Source organism: Ornithorhynchus anatinus, chromosome 11 (assembly GCF_004115215.2).
Source record: "Ornithorhynchus anatinus isolate Pmale09 chromosome 11, mOrnAna1.pri.v4, whole genome shotgun sequence".
Lineage (NCBI taxonomy): Eukaryota > Metazoa > Chordata > Mammalia > Monotremata > Ornithorhynchidae > Ornithorhynchus > Ornithorhynchus anatinus.
In genome coordinates, this window is record NC_041738.1 from 31,270,633 (window position 1) to 31,285,040 (window position 14,408).

Genomic DNA, 14,408 nt, shown 5'->3' on the forward strand with positions numbered 1-14,408 from the left:
TCCAGCTCCCCCATCCCAGCTGTTGCACTCATTTCTGGCCCTTTTTTTTTTTTAAATGGTATCTGTTAAGCTCTTACGATGTGCCAGGCACTATTCTAAGCACTGGGGTTGATACAAGCTAATCAGTTTGGACACAGTCCATGTTCCACAAGGGGCTCATAGTTTTACTCTCTATTTTACGGATGAGGTAACTGAGGCACAGAGAAATGAAGTGACTTGCCCAAGATCTCAGAGCAGAGAAATGGCGGAGCTGGGATTAGAACCCAGGTCCTGACTTCCAAGCCCATGCTCGATCCACTAGGCCACACTGCTTCTCTAAAGACTCCATACAATTAAAAATAAAGCTGGGCCTCATTGTACTACTTTCAGAATGATCCATTTACTCCCCCTAGATAAGGCCCCTCCCTTGAATAAATGCAAACTGTGGCTTGCCAGCTGCTTGTGTAATTCAGGTATTATGTCCTCAGAACGAAGGGAAACCCATCCTCCCAGCGGGCACCCAACTTCAGCCTTGGGGGGCTTCTAGCAGGTTGGCTGCCGGCGGCCGTTCCCACCGGGCCTCATCTGTGTGGCTCCTGGGTCTCGCGAGGCAAACCCGACCCTGACTCAAGCAGCGCCTCACCTGAGACAAGCCCTTTGGCATTTGCAAATCGCCAATGTCCCAGGGCCTGCTTCTCCCCAAGTCCAGGGTCAGAGTCGGGGCTGGGCCTTGTGGACTCCTTTATGTGGGATCAGCTCAAAGAATCCAGTTTGCCCGGGCTGAGGGCAAAAGAGTAGGTGGCCCCTTGTGGCCATCACAGTGATCTGGACAACAGTTATCCTTGCCACGATGAAAACCTAAAGACTGGGGGCTCCTTGATGTCAGTTGTACTCTTTCCAACGATGAGCATAATGCTCTGCACACAGTAGGTGCTCAGTAAGTACCAACGATAAAAGGTGGCTACGATAACTTTAACTTAACAACTTCCAATTACTGTACAAACTGGGAGCATGCTAGTACGAGGAAGGCAGGTGTAGATGGGGTTGGCCACCTAAGCCTGTGACTGTCATGGGTGGCCTCAGTTTCCCTTTGTCTGGCTAATAAGCACTCTCTGGATTTCAGACTTCACATGAATTCAAAGTCCATATGCCCCGATAGGGCTCCTGGTGTTTCAAGGCCATCAGCGTGACGCTCAACTCCCCTGGGTCCCTGGGCCCCTCCGGGCTCCTCCCTCTTGGCTCCCGGCGGCAGGGGCAGCCAACCACTGTTAGGAGGAAGACACTGAGCCATCCCCATACACCACGCAGATCCCCTAGGTGAGGGTCCCACTTGGTGTCCAATCTCCAGCTTTGGGTTCTGGGTGTTACCTTTCGGAGACTGGCGCAGTGCCTGAGGATTTCACCTCTCCAAGGGGAGATAACTATCTGTTGCCGAATTGAACATTCCAAGCGCTTAGTACAGTGCTCTGCACGTAGTAAGCGCTCAATAAATACTACTGAATGAATAATAAATCCTCTGGGGCAGCACTGGACAAGCAGGATGGTCCCCTGTCTGCTTCACTTCACGTCTACTGACATCAGGGACTGACCACCTCTGCCCCTAGAGCCCTGTGGGAGCAGAAGCAGTGGAGAAGAGGGGAGGGTCTGATCACCCAGACCAGCTCTGGCTCCCCCGGGGTCTGTTGAGCCCTAGATTGTGCTCTCCAGGCAGAGGAAACCTGCAGATCCTTGCTCTAACCTGCCCTTTCCTTTGGCTCTCAAATCCAGGCTGCATTGAAACTCCTGGGCAAGAGGACAGTTGAGGCTGACAGAGCCATACCCAGATGCTGAGAGGGACAGGGGCATGACCACGGGCCAGTAGGGACAAAACCATTGACCAGCAGGGTCATGCCTAGAGGCCAGGAGGGACACGGCCAGAACCTGTGAGGGTCATGCCCAGAAGTTGGGAGGGTCAGGCCCAGAGCCTGGAAGGGACACGATCACAGGCTAGGGGGACATGGCCAGAGGTCAGCATGGTCATGCCCTGAATGCCAGGAGGAGGCTGGGAGGTTTAAGTGCAGAGCCCGGGAGGGACGTGCCGGCAGGATGGCGTGAGAGGACGGCGGGGCCACCTGCCAATTCCGGCAGAATCCCTTACAAGTCGGGAGGGAGTTGAAGGGCAGAAGCTTCTCTAAGCTACTGCCGCTCCCCTCCCTCGCCCTGAGGGGCAGCCCCCTGCCCACTGGCACAGAGCCCCGAGCCAGCCTACAGGGGGCACGGCTCCAAGGAATCTCCTGGGAGGTTTCCCTGAGAGTCAATCCAGCCCTGCAGCTGGGAATCATCGCCTGGGGAGGGGGAGAAGGAGGCCGGGGAGGAAGAGGGAGGTCAGCAGGAAGTGGGGGAGAAGAGCTCCCGCTAAGTGGGAAGGAGACTGGAGATGATTTTAAGCGGGTGTCCCCCTGCAGGCTGAACTGGGAACCATTTCGAGGTGCCAACGAGGCTGGACCTTCCAGGTCCAGGTCAGGACTGAACGACTTACCAGCATCCGGTCAGTGCTCCCGGCCCCTAAACCAACAGAACCCGGGAGATAACCTGCAAAACCTCGGCAGGTGATTCAGCAAAGGCCAAAGTCCCTATTTCCTGGGAAGGTCACACCCAAGGGGGAGAGGAAGACAGTATGCTCTGTCACCTTGTTTGTTCAGAAGAAAGAGGAAATGAGGGGCAGGGGACCCTCTGCTTCCTGCTCCTTCACGGCCCGGGGAAAAGGACGGGACCTTCGGCCTTAGTCACTGCCAAAGTCGGGGAGTCAGGACGGGACCCTCTGTGTCCAGCCCTGCCGCAGAAAGGGGAGCAAGAGGGGAACCTCTGTGTCATTGCCAAGGCTGGGGTAGCAGGATGGGACCCGCTGCATCCGGCCCTGTCACGGCTGGAGGAGCGAGACGGGACCCTCCAGCTGGTTTGCCGTGCCCCTACAGAGCCCTGGTGAGTTGGAGATAATTCCGACCCTCTGTAAGAATGAACTGTGCCAGCCTGGCTCCACTCTCCCAGCCTGCCGGGCCCTGGTCACAAAGCAGCCTGCCAAGCAACCCCCTCGTCGAGGATTGCTCCCACCTTTTCCTCGCCGAGCGAGCGCAGTCGTGCCCGGCCTCCACCCCCGAGGGCACTCACCCCGCCGAATCCTCGGAAGCGGCGCAGCACGGCATCGTCGATGAAGCAGGCTTGGGCCGGGGTCTTGAGAGCCTGGTCCAACAGATGGTCGATGAAGTAGATGCCCGGCTCCACGGTGAGCACCATGCCCGCCTCCAGCTGGCGCACTGTCCGCAGGCTCCGGAGGCCAGGCTCTTCAATGCGATCCATGCCCTGGGAGAGACACCGTACCAGCCTCCGGTCACCGCTCTGCCACCTTCACCGAGCTCTTCCGCCTCCTCCGCCTCCTCCTCTTCTTCCTCCTTCCCCACCCAACCTGCGCAGCCTCCCCCACCCCCACTGCCTCCCCGGACTCAGAGAGGGTACGTGGATTGGGGTCCGTCACACAGTGAACAAAAGGGCCTGGGAGCTCACTTGTCCACTGTATGACTTTGGGCAAATCGCTCCAGTTCTCTGTGTCTCAGTCATCTCATCTGCTAAATGGGGATTAAGCCTGTGAGCCCCACATGGAACAAGGACTGTATTCAACCTGATTAGCTTGTATCTACCCCAGTGCTTAGAACAGTGCCTGGCACATAGTAAGCATTTAACAAATAACATTAAAAAAAAAGCCTCAGAGCTGGGATTCGAACTCAGGTTCTCCGGCTCCCATAGGTTGGAGCCAAGCCCAGAGAGGGTGTATCAATCAATCAATCACTCACTTGTATTTATTGAGAGCTTACTGTGTTCAAAGCACTGTACTAAGTGCTTGGGAGAGTACAACACAACAATATTATGGACACATTCTCTGCCCACAACAAGCTAATAGCCTAGAGGACACATGGTAGGTCACACAGCAAAGAAGCTGTGGAGCTGATGTGGCCTAGTGGAGGGAGCTCGGGCCTGGGAGCCAAAAGACCTGCATTCTAATTCCAGCTTTGCCCCCATGTGACCCTGCACAAGTCACTTCACTCTCTGTGTCTCAGTTTCCTCATCTGCCAAGTGGGGATTCAATATCTGTTCTCCCTCCCCCTCAGACCGTGAGCCTCACGTGGGACAGGGGCTGTGTCCAACCTGCTTACGTTGTATCTAACTCAGTATTTACTACAGTGCTTGGTACATAATAAGAACTTAACCAATACCACAATTATTAGTAGCTAGGGCTAAAACATATGAATTCCAGCTCATCTTCACCGCCAGATCAGAAAGCCATTTTTTCCTTTTTTTTTTTAATGGTATCTGTTAAGCATTTATTATATGCCAGGCACTGTAGTAAACACTGGGGTAGATACAACATAAGCAGATTGGACACAGTCCCTAACCCATAAGGGGCTCACACTCTTAATCCCCATTTTACAGATGAGGGAACTGAGGCACAGAGAAGTGAAATGACTTGCTCAAGGTCACACAGCATTCATTCAATAGTATTTATTGAGCACTTACTACGTGCAGAGCACTGTACTAAGCACTTGGAATGTAAAAATCGGTAACAGATAGAGACAGTCCCTGCCCTTTGACGGGCTTACAGTAAAAAATGGCAGAACTGGGATTAGAATCCAGGTCCTTCTGACTCCCAGGCCTGTGCTCTCTCCACTAGGTCATGCAGTTTCCTACGAATGGACTCAGGATTGCTGCTCTTCTGAGAGTGCTGAGCAGAGGAACAGTGCTGCCCTGAGCCACAGCCCACCCGGAAATGGACCCGGGGGGTGGAGAGGGTTAAATGTGTATAAGGGAGATGTTTTGCAATAACTCTTTCCCGGGGCCACTTCCCAGCAGTGACCAAGGAGAACCAATCCCATTTCGGACCAGGGCGGTTCGCCAGCACCGTGCCTCTCGACTCGAACGCAAACCACGTTAGCCCCATCGAGCCCCGACTGGCAGACCATCCCCCTCCCCCGTTCACGAGAGAAGGGAAAAATCCCCTCATCCCTGGGAGGGCACACTTGGCCGGAGCGGAGACGGATCAGGGAAGGTTGAGGAGCCTGGCTGACGACATTTGTTTGCTCTCCCCGCGCCCCACCGTGCCAGGCCTTGCAACATCTGGACCAATAAAATGCTATCCCCTTCAACGCCTCTCCTGCAGCTCCACAGTCCGCCGGGACTCTGGCCTCATCTTCTCAGCGAGCCCCGGGGATAAACAGTGGAGTGATGAGAGTTTCAGATTTAGTGCTCTGGGTGGATGGCTCTCTCCTGCCCTCCCTGCCGCCTCTCCCAGCCTCCGTGCATTTCCTTCCGACTCTGGACTCCTGGGACTGTGGGCCCCCTGGACCGTGGGGTCTCCAGCTTGGCCAGAGGCAGTGTGCATGTGTGTGTGTGTGTGTGTGTGTGTGTGTGTTGGGGGTGGGGTGGGGGCATCCCCAAGCCTTCTCTTGCTCTGCCCTGTGCCCTCCAGGGTCCCAGGCTCTGCAAACAGATGGCAGGAATGGAAAATAATACCAATAATAATAATAATACTAACTGTGGTATTTATTAAGCACTTATTTTGTGCCAGGAACTGTTCTAAGCACTGGGGTAGATACAATGTAATTAGATTGGACACAGTCCCTGTCCCTCATAGGGCTCACAGTCTTAATTCCCATTTTACAGATGCGGGAACTGAGGTTTAGAGAAGTGAAGTGATTTGTCCAAGGTCACACAGCAGACAAGTGGCAAAGCTGGGATTAGAAGCCAGGTCCTTCTGACTCCCGGGCCCATGCTCTATCCACTAGGTCACACAAAATCTACCTGATCTCTCGTTTGGGGCTACGGGGCCTGGCTTTTCCTCTATCTTCAGACACTGCTACCTCTCACCTCCCTCCTCTCTTCCTCCTCCTCCCTGGGGCCCAGCCCAGTCCATACCTTGAGGTTCTGCGAGCACACAAGCTGGCGTGGCAGAGCCAGCCAGCAGGGCAGCCTTTAAAGACCTCACCTCCTCATTCCCAGAATCTCCCCTCACCACTCCGCTAGGGGAGTGGTGTTATGTCTCAGGCCTGAGGTGAAACAAGTGGCCAGAGACCACATCCAAGGGTTGGGAGTGGGAGGATAGAGGTCAATCCCCAGGCCCCCAGACTCCCAGCTCCCAGGGCCCTGCCTCCCTGTCCGGGCTGACACCCAGTTCCCTGTCTCATGCTCCTTTATTTATTATTATTACTATGGTATTTGTTAAGCGCTTACTCTGTGCCGGGCACTGTACTAAGTGCCGGGGGTGGATAAAAGCAAACTGGGTTGGACACAGTCCCTGTCCCACATGGAGCTCACAGTCCTAATCCCTATTTTACAGATGAGGTCACTGAGGCACAGAGAAGTGAATTGACTTGCCCAAGGTCACACAACAGACAAGTGGTGGAGCAGGGATTAGAACCCATGACCTTCTGACTGCCAGGCCCATACTCTATTCACTATGCCATGCTGCCTCCTCTCTTCCATTTCCCTTCCACATCCACCCGGAACCACACTCCCACCAAGTCACCGGCCCAGCTCTGGTCTGGGCTCTCCTCTCTCCCGGGAGAAACACGGGGAGGTGGAGGTGGGGAAGGTCACTCCATTACTTCAGATGAGGAGAGCGGGGGAAAACGGGGAGGGGATGCCAGGTCCTGGGAGAATGTTACAGTGCCCTGGACAGGACTCGAGCCATGACTTTTTTGGGGCTGTTAAAGGCAGTTGGTCAGTCATATTTAATGAGCACTTATATATGCAGAGTGCTGTACCAAGCACTTGGGAGAGTACAATAACTGACACATTCTCTGGCCACAACGAGTTTACAGTCTAGAGGGAGAAACAGCATTGCTTAGTGAAAATAACATGGGCCTAAGAGTCGGAAGGATCTGCCTTCTAATTCCAGGTCTGACACTTGTCCTCTGAGTGACCTTGGGAAAGTCACTTAACTTCTCTGTGCCTCAGTTCCTTCATCTGTAACAAGGGGATTAAGATTGTGAGCCTTATGAGGGACAGGGACTATGTTCAATCGTATTTTCTTATATCTATCCCAGTGCTTATGCAGAGTGCATAAGATTTGATTAGACTGTAAGCCCGTCAAAGGGCAGGGACTGTCTCTATCTGTTGCCGACTTGTTTATTCCAAGCGCTTAGTACAGTGCTCTGCACATAGTAAGCGCTCAATAAATACTATTGAATAAATACTATTGAATGAATGCTTACAACAGTGTTTAACACATAGTAAGGACTTAACAAATACCATTAATTATTTTCTTTTTTAAAAAAGGGAGAGTTTTCCATTAGCCATATCCTACGGTGCACAGGTTGGAAGGATTCGCTTGTAGTGGCTTTGCCCAGCCAAGCCAAAAAAAGCAATTTAAAACAGCAAATTAGGCCTCCTGGGAGCTGCCCTTTCCCCTCTGAGCAGCTGCGGGGGCAGAGGGGGCAGAGGAGCGATGGAGACTGTCATTAGAAAGCTCACCGTGGCCAGCAACTCTCCTGCTGAACCAGACGGTCTCGTTCTGCTCCTGTGTTGAATCCACGGCTCCATTTACCCGGAAGCTCGATAACCACCTTTCCCCTCTCCCCTCCCCTCTGTCCTTAGCCCTCGGCTCTGCAAAGCTCAGTCTAGAACGCTTGAAGGTGCAGGGTGCTGGGAAGAAAGGAGACGACCAGGGAGTTAGGCTTTGAAACCGGGAGCTAAACCCCAGCTACCTTCCACTCAGAAAAAGGGTCTGGAAGTGGGGTGAACCCCAGTATCCCCTGCCTGCCCCCCCCACTACAACAAGCAAGTAGGAATGTAATAATAATAATAATAATGTTGGTATTTGTTAAGTGCTTACTATGTGCCGAGCACTGTTCTAAGTACTGGGGGAGATACAGGGTAATCAGGTTGTCCTATGTGAGGCTCACAGTTAATCCCCATTTTACAGATGAGGTAACTGAGGCACAGAGAAGTTAAGTGATTTGCCCACAGTCACATAGCTGACAAGTGGCAGAGCCGGGATTCAAACTCATGACCTCTGACTCCCAAGCCGGGCTCTTTCCACTGAGCACGCTGCTTCTCAAGCACTTTGTGGAACCTGCCATTAGTCTTTATTTAACCATCTAATGAGAGTCAGTGTACTGTATTTTCTTGTATAATTGCCCCACTTTCTCTTGCACAACTTTTGCAACCCTAAACCAAAATGCTATTAAGTCTAACAGTAAGGGGAACAGGAGGAAAAATGTGGAGAAGAAAAAAGAGGAGGCGGAAAGGAGGGGAGAAGGAAGAGAAGGAAGCTTGTGTGGGCAGAGAACATTTCTTCTAATTCTGTTACGTTGTACTTTCTCAAACACTTAATACATGTGCTGCAGAGTAAGCACTCAATAAATACGATTGATTGACTAAGTTGAGACTTACTTTTCTTGCACTCTGCAGTCAGTGAATTAAGGTAACCTCCCCCAACTGCCCCCCTACAACTTTCTTTCCCCTCTTCCCCCTTCCCCACAACCTCTCCACAAGCTTGTGTTCTCTGACCCTGCTCCTCTTTTGACCCTGGTGGGTGCCTCTATCACTGCTAACAAAGATCATCTGTTTCCTCCTCAAATTGGGGAGAATAGGGGGAGAGAGAGACTCTGCCCCAAATGGGCCGAGGCCTCGGGATCGGAATCAGCCCCCACGGCTCGTTGACGGTTCCAGAGCTTGGGCTTGAAACCTGCCCCCACTCTGCAGGGGCCACACCCGAAGCACTTGGTGCACCATTCTGCACAAAGTAAGCGCTCAAGGAATACCACCGACTCGATTGATTTCACCGTTCTCCAACCCGGCCCTGGAGTTCTCCCTCGGCTGCGAGTTTTTGAATGAGCCAGTCTCCCTCTATCCTTCTACCCCTCGGACCCAGTTCATTCATTCATCCAACGGTATTTATTGAGCACTTACTGTGTGCAGAGCACTGTACTAAGCGCTTGGAAGGGGTCGACGGTGGGATAGGCATGAACGGGGGACAGTGAGGAGGTGAGCAGCAGAGGAGCGGAGTGTATGGAGTGGGCAGTAGAAAGAGAGAAGGGAGGTGAGGTAGGAGGAGGCAAGGTGATGGACAGCTTTGAAGCCAGGAGAGAGGAGTTTTTGTTTCGTGTGAAGGTTGATAGGCAACCACTGGAGGCTTTTGAGGAGGGGAGTGACATGCCCAGAGCGTTTCTGTAGGAAGATGATCCGGGCAGCGGAATGAAGAATAGAGCGGAGTGGGGAGGGACGGGAGGAAGGGAGATCCGAAAGGAGATCCGAAAGGAAACCGGTTGTAGATGGGGGGCTTCCAGAGATCCCGGAGAGGCAGGAGGAGGGGGCCGGTGGCCTGGAGCAGGGAAGGTGCCATCCTGCAGGCCACCTGGCTTCACCCAGGGGCTGGCTCGGGGCCAGAGAGGGGCCTGTGTCGTTCATCGGACTTTTCGCTAGCCACAACTAGCCGGCTGTACCCAGAATCGACCACGAGGGGGTGCAGTTACCCACAGACACCGAGGACGCAGGGTGCGAACCTCAACAGTCCACCGAGGCAAGGTCAGGGCTACAGATTTGGTCCCTATCATTAAAGAAAAAAACACGTTCAGTACAAATTTATCTCCCGGTGACTTTGTGATTTCAAAGCTTAAAGGGTCTCTATTTGGGACGGTCAGAAAAAAACAAAACAGAACCCTGCGGCCTCGTACAACTCTCGGTCAACCGAAGCATCCTAACCCCAAGAAGCTTCCTTTTGAGGTTCTAGGCCTGTTTTCCAACTGGTCTCCCCTCCCACATGAAGGCCAGATGCCGAAGACGATGCTGTCGTTTCTGATTGTTTTTCCGCCAAGAACAGCAGATTCCAATTACTGGTTCATGTAAGGTAACCAGAAACAGCAAGCCCAGGCAAGAAAGGACCCCGTCGGGAACAACGGGATTATTATGTAAACGGAGCTCATTACTCTGTGATCAAAATCAGTGTCCAAATTAAGCGGGCAGCAAAACAAACAAACAAACAAAACACCCGGCCAATCCACCCTCCAATCTGTTTTGAAACAGGCCGGGATTGGGGAGGTGAAGAGAGAGGGTCCAGAGCCGATCCCTTCATGGACCGTGACTTCGAAAAAAAGAGGCGAGGGGAGCGTATTCACTGGGCCGGTCGGGCCCGTGACAGCACGGTTGTCGGTCTGACGCCGGGAGCTTTCTCGGAACCAAAGAGTCGAGAGTTCTCTAACTGCTCTGCTCTCGCATTACACGTTTCTAGTAACAGATGACCAGTGGGGTCACAGTAAAGCCCGGAGCACTGATTGGCCTATTCAGTCAGTCAGCCAGTCGATCATATTTATTGAGCACTTACGGTGTGCAGAGTGCTGTACTAAGCACTTGAGAGAGTACGATACAACAATAAACAGAGACGTTTCCTGACCACCATGTGCTTACAGCTTAGATGGGGAGACAGACATCAATATAAATAAATGAAAGAAATGTACATAAGTGCTGTGGGGCTGGGCCGTAGAGGGGATGAATAAAGGGAGCAAGTCAGGGCATAAAGGGAGCAAGTCAGAGCGACGCAGAAGGGAGTAGGAGAAGAGGAAAGGAGGGCTTAGGCAGGGAAGACCATCGATTGTCCCTCTCCGCTGCTTGGTCCACTCAGCGGGTCCGCACTTTCCAAGCCCCATCTCTACAGTCTATGATTCTAGAATCCTCCTGACTCTGGAAACTATAGGGTTTGTGGGCAGGGAATATGACTGTTATATTGTTACACTGCATTCTCCCAAGTGCTTAGTACAGTGCTCTGCACACAGTAAGTGTTCAATAAGTGCAATGGACTGACTGACTGAGGATAAAACAGTTGGAATGTCTTCTTGTTTGGGGCAGTCACCCACATCCTCCTTGCGTACCAGTCTTCTTGTTTGGGGCAGTCACCCACATCCTCCTTGCGTACCATGAGCTTGACCACCTGAAATGGAAGCTGGTGTCTGCCCCGACTCCACCTCCCCTGAAGAACTGAGCAGCCCAGCCATGTGCTCAGGGGAGCAAGGTCTCCCCTGGAGGCAAGAATCTGGGAATCCTGTGGAGGGGGGAGATGGCAGTGAGGGGGCACCATCTAGATGAAAAAAGTTAGGATTTTATTCTCTGTAGGTTCATGGCAGCACTTTCATAAAATATCTGGTGGAAATCTTGGGTTCCCTGCTTAGTGTTTACTAAAGCAAACAATAAAAAAGTTCCAATGTAGCACAAACAAAGCTGAAGATAACCCCTTGCCATTTCAACCCTACGGACCTCAGCTCTTTTTTTCCCCACTATAAGAGCCAACAGTGGCCTGAGCCACAAAGGGACAAATGTCCTGGACCTGCGGGAGGGAGGAGGAGGGGAGGGAGCTCCCACATTGACAGTGGGGGCTTGGGCTTCCCGGAGACCCCATGGTTATTGAATGAGTGGACATGGGCTTGGGAGGACCTCGGTTCTAATCCTGACTTTTCAATCACTTGCTGTGTGGCCTTGGCCGAGTCACTTAACTTCTCTTTGTCTCAGATTTCTCAACCGAAAAATGGAGATTAAATACCTGTTCTCCCTTCTATTTAGACAGTGAGTCCAATGTGGGACAGGGACTGTCCAACCTGATTATCTTGCATCTACCCCAGCACTTAGAACAGTACTCGACGCATAGCAGACACTTAAACACCAGAATAATAATAATAATAATGTTGGTATTAGTTAAGCGCTTACTACATGCAGAGCACCGTTCTAAGCACTGGGGTAGATACAGGGTAATCAGGTTGTCCCATGTGAGGCTCACAGTTAATCCCCATTTTACAGATGAAGTAACTGAGGCACAGAGAAGTGAAGTGACTTGCCCACAGACACACAGCTGACCAGTTTCAGAATTGGGATGAGAAAGACCTTATTAAAATAAAAGACATTAAAATCACGTCTATTCCAAGAGGCCTTCCCCAACTAAGCCCTCATTTCCCCTACTCCCTCTCCCTTCTACACAGCCCTTGCACTTGGATTTGTACCCTTTATTCACCCCTCCCTCAGCCCCACAGCACTTATGTACACATCTCTAATTTATTTTAATGTCTCTATTCCCTCTCAATTTGTAAGCTCCTTGTAGACGAGGAACACGTCTACCCACTCTCTTACATCGTAGTCTCCCAAACATTTAATACAATGTTCTACACGCAGTAAGGGCTCAGTACAGATGATTGATGGATGGGTTTCCTGTAAGTCAATGCCATAACCTCATTTCCCTCCTAGAAGATCAACCCAGTGGCCCTCAACTGCTACCTGCTTTTATCTGGACTCTGACCATAAGGCTTATTTTTCCCCCCATGGTATTTGTTAAGTGTCTGCTATGAGTCAAACACTATCTAAGCACTGGGGTAAGTAGTAATAACCGTAGTATTTGTTAAGCACTTACTGTGTGCCAGACAATGTACTAAGCACTGTGGTGGATATAAGCCAAGCGGGTTGAACAGTCCCTGTCCCATGTGGGGCTTGCAGTCTCAATCCTCATTTTACAGATGAGGTAACTGAGGCATAAAGAAGTTAAGTGACTTGCCCAAGGTCACATGGCAGACAAATGGAGGACCCAGGACTAGAACCCCTGACCTTCTGAGTCCCAGACCTGTGCTCTATCCACTACACCATGCTGCTTCTGAAGTTATCAAGGTATAAGTTAATTAGGTCAGACACAGTCCATGTCCTGCATGGGGCTCAAAGTCTAAGTAGGAGGGAGAACAGATATTTAATTTAAGGTTCAAGATTATCAGCTTGGTCTTCTGTACCCCACCACATTTTTGGTCCCCCACAGCTTGCACCCTAAGGTCTGCCCAAGCTGACCCTGCCCCTCGCTCTCCTGTCTTCAAGCCACTGCTTCTACAATTTTGCCACTTGAGATCCCCTCCTTACTCAGGTTCATTAAAGCATGTCTCTCCCCTCCTTTCAAATTTTATTCAAAGCCCAATGCCAACACAAAGCTTCCCAACCAGCCCCCTGCAACAATAATAATAATAATAATGATTGTAGTATTTGTTAAGTGCTTACTATGTGCCGAGCACTGAATCAATCAATAAATCAACAGTATTTATTGAATGCTTACTCTGTGCAGAGCACTCTACTAAGCACTTGGGGGAGTACAAAACAATTAGCAAACACATTCCTTGCCCACAATGAGCCTACAGTTTAGAAGGGGAGACAGACATTAGTATGAATAAGCAATTTATAATATATAATTTAAAGATTTGTAAATAAGTGCTGTGGGGTTGGGGGTGGGGCCAATATCAAATGTCTAAAGGTCACAGATCCTCGTGTAATAGGCAGTGCAGAAGGGAGAGCAAGCCAGGGAAAGAGGACTTAATCAGGGATGGCCTCTTGGAGAAGATGTGACCTTAATAATGCTTTGAAGATATAAGATAATCAGGTTGGACAAGTCACTGTCCCTCATGGGGTTCATGATCTAAGTAGGAGGGAGAAGAAGTACTTCATCTCAATTTTACAGATGTGGTGTTTCTGGTCAAAAATGATTGACTGATCCACCTGAATCTCCCAAGCCCTTCAGCGTGTATCTGTATTCATTCAATCGTATTTATTGAGCACTTACTGTTTCCAGAGCACTGTACTAAGCACTTAGAAAGTACATTTCAGCTATAAAGAGAGACAATCTGTATGACTGATGCCTATTCCGGACATGATAAGTGTCTAGACCAGTGTAGTGGCCATTTGGATGGACGGAAAAGGGCAGAAAATGTTAATGGAGGAAGAACGGACTGAATTTGAGGAGAGAATAAGATAGAATAATAAAATAATGAACAGGAGGGAGGATAATGCTAAGCTTATGGGTTCGACAGACAGAGAAGATGGTGGTGCCGTCAACTGCACTGGGAAAATGTGATGAATGAGAGGATTTGGGAGGGAAGATGAAGAGTTCACTTTTGGACATACTGAACTTAAGGAATGAGCAGGACAGTAGAGTAGAGATGTCCTGGAGGCCCAAAGCAATGCAAAATTTCAAAAAAAGAAGAGAGGAAGTGTCTAGCAAGGTAAATATGGGAATCATCCATGTCAAGTTGGGAGTTGAGGCTGTAGGAGCAGGTGAGGGCCCAACGGTGTGGGTATAGACTAAGAAGAGGACCCAGAATAGATCTGAGGGAAAACCCGCCACACACACACTTAGGGAGTGGGAATCAGATGAAGATCTGGCGAAAGAGCCTAAGAAGGAATCTTCAGAGAATTAGAGGATAATAAGGAGAGGAAAGCCAAAGTTAATGTTTCTGAGGCAGTTAAGGAGGATTAGGAGTAGATTTGGCAAGGAGGCAGTCATCGGTGACCTTGGAAGAGAGCAGTCTCAATACAGTGAAGGGGGCAGAAACCAGATTGTTGAGGGTCAAGAAGAGAGCTGGAGGAGAGAGAATAAAGGCAGAGGGTGTATA

At 50.8% G+C, this 14,408-nt stretch overlaps 1 protein-coding gene across 1 annotated transcript in view; it reads right to left on the minus strand.

Moving 5' to 3' along the window:
• PEPD (peptidase D) overlaps nucleotides 1-14,408 on the minus strand; it is a 283,243-nt gene that overhangs the window by 1,233 nt on the left and 267,602 nt on the right. The window contains exon 14 of the mRNA XM_001509616.6: nucleotides 3,127-3,318. Within this exon, the coding sequence (XP_001509666.2) occupies nucleotides 3,127-3,318 (192 nt within the window). The remainder of the gene's footprint in view (nucleotides 1-3,126; nucleotides 3,319-14,408) is intronic.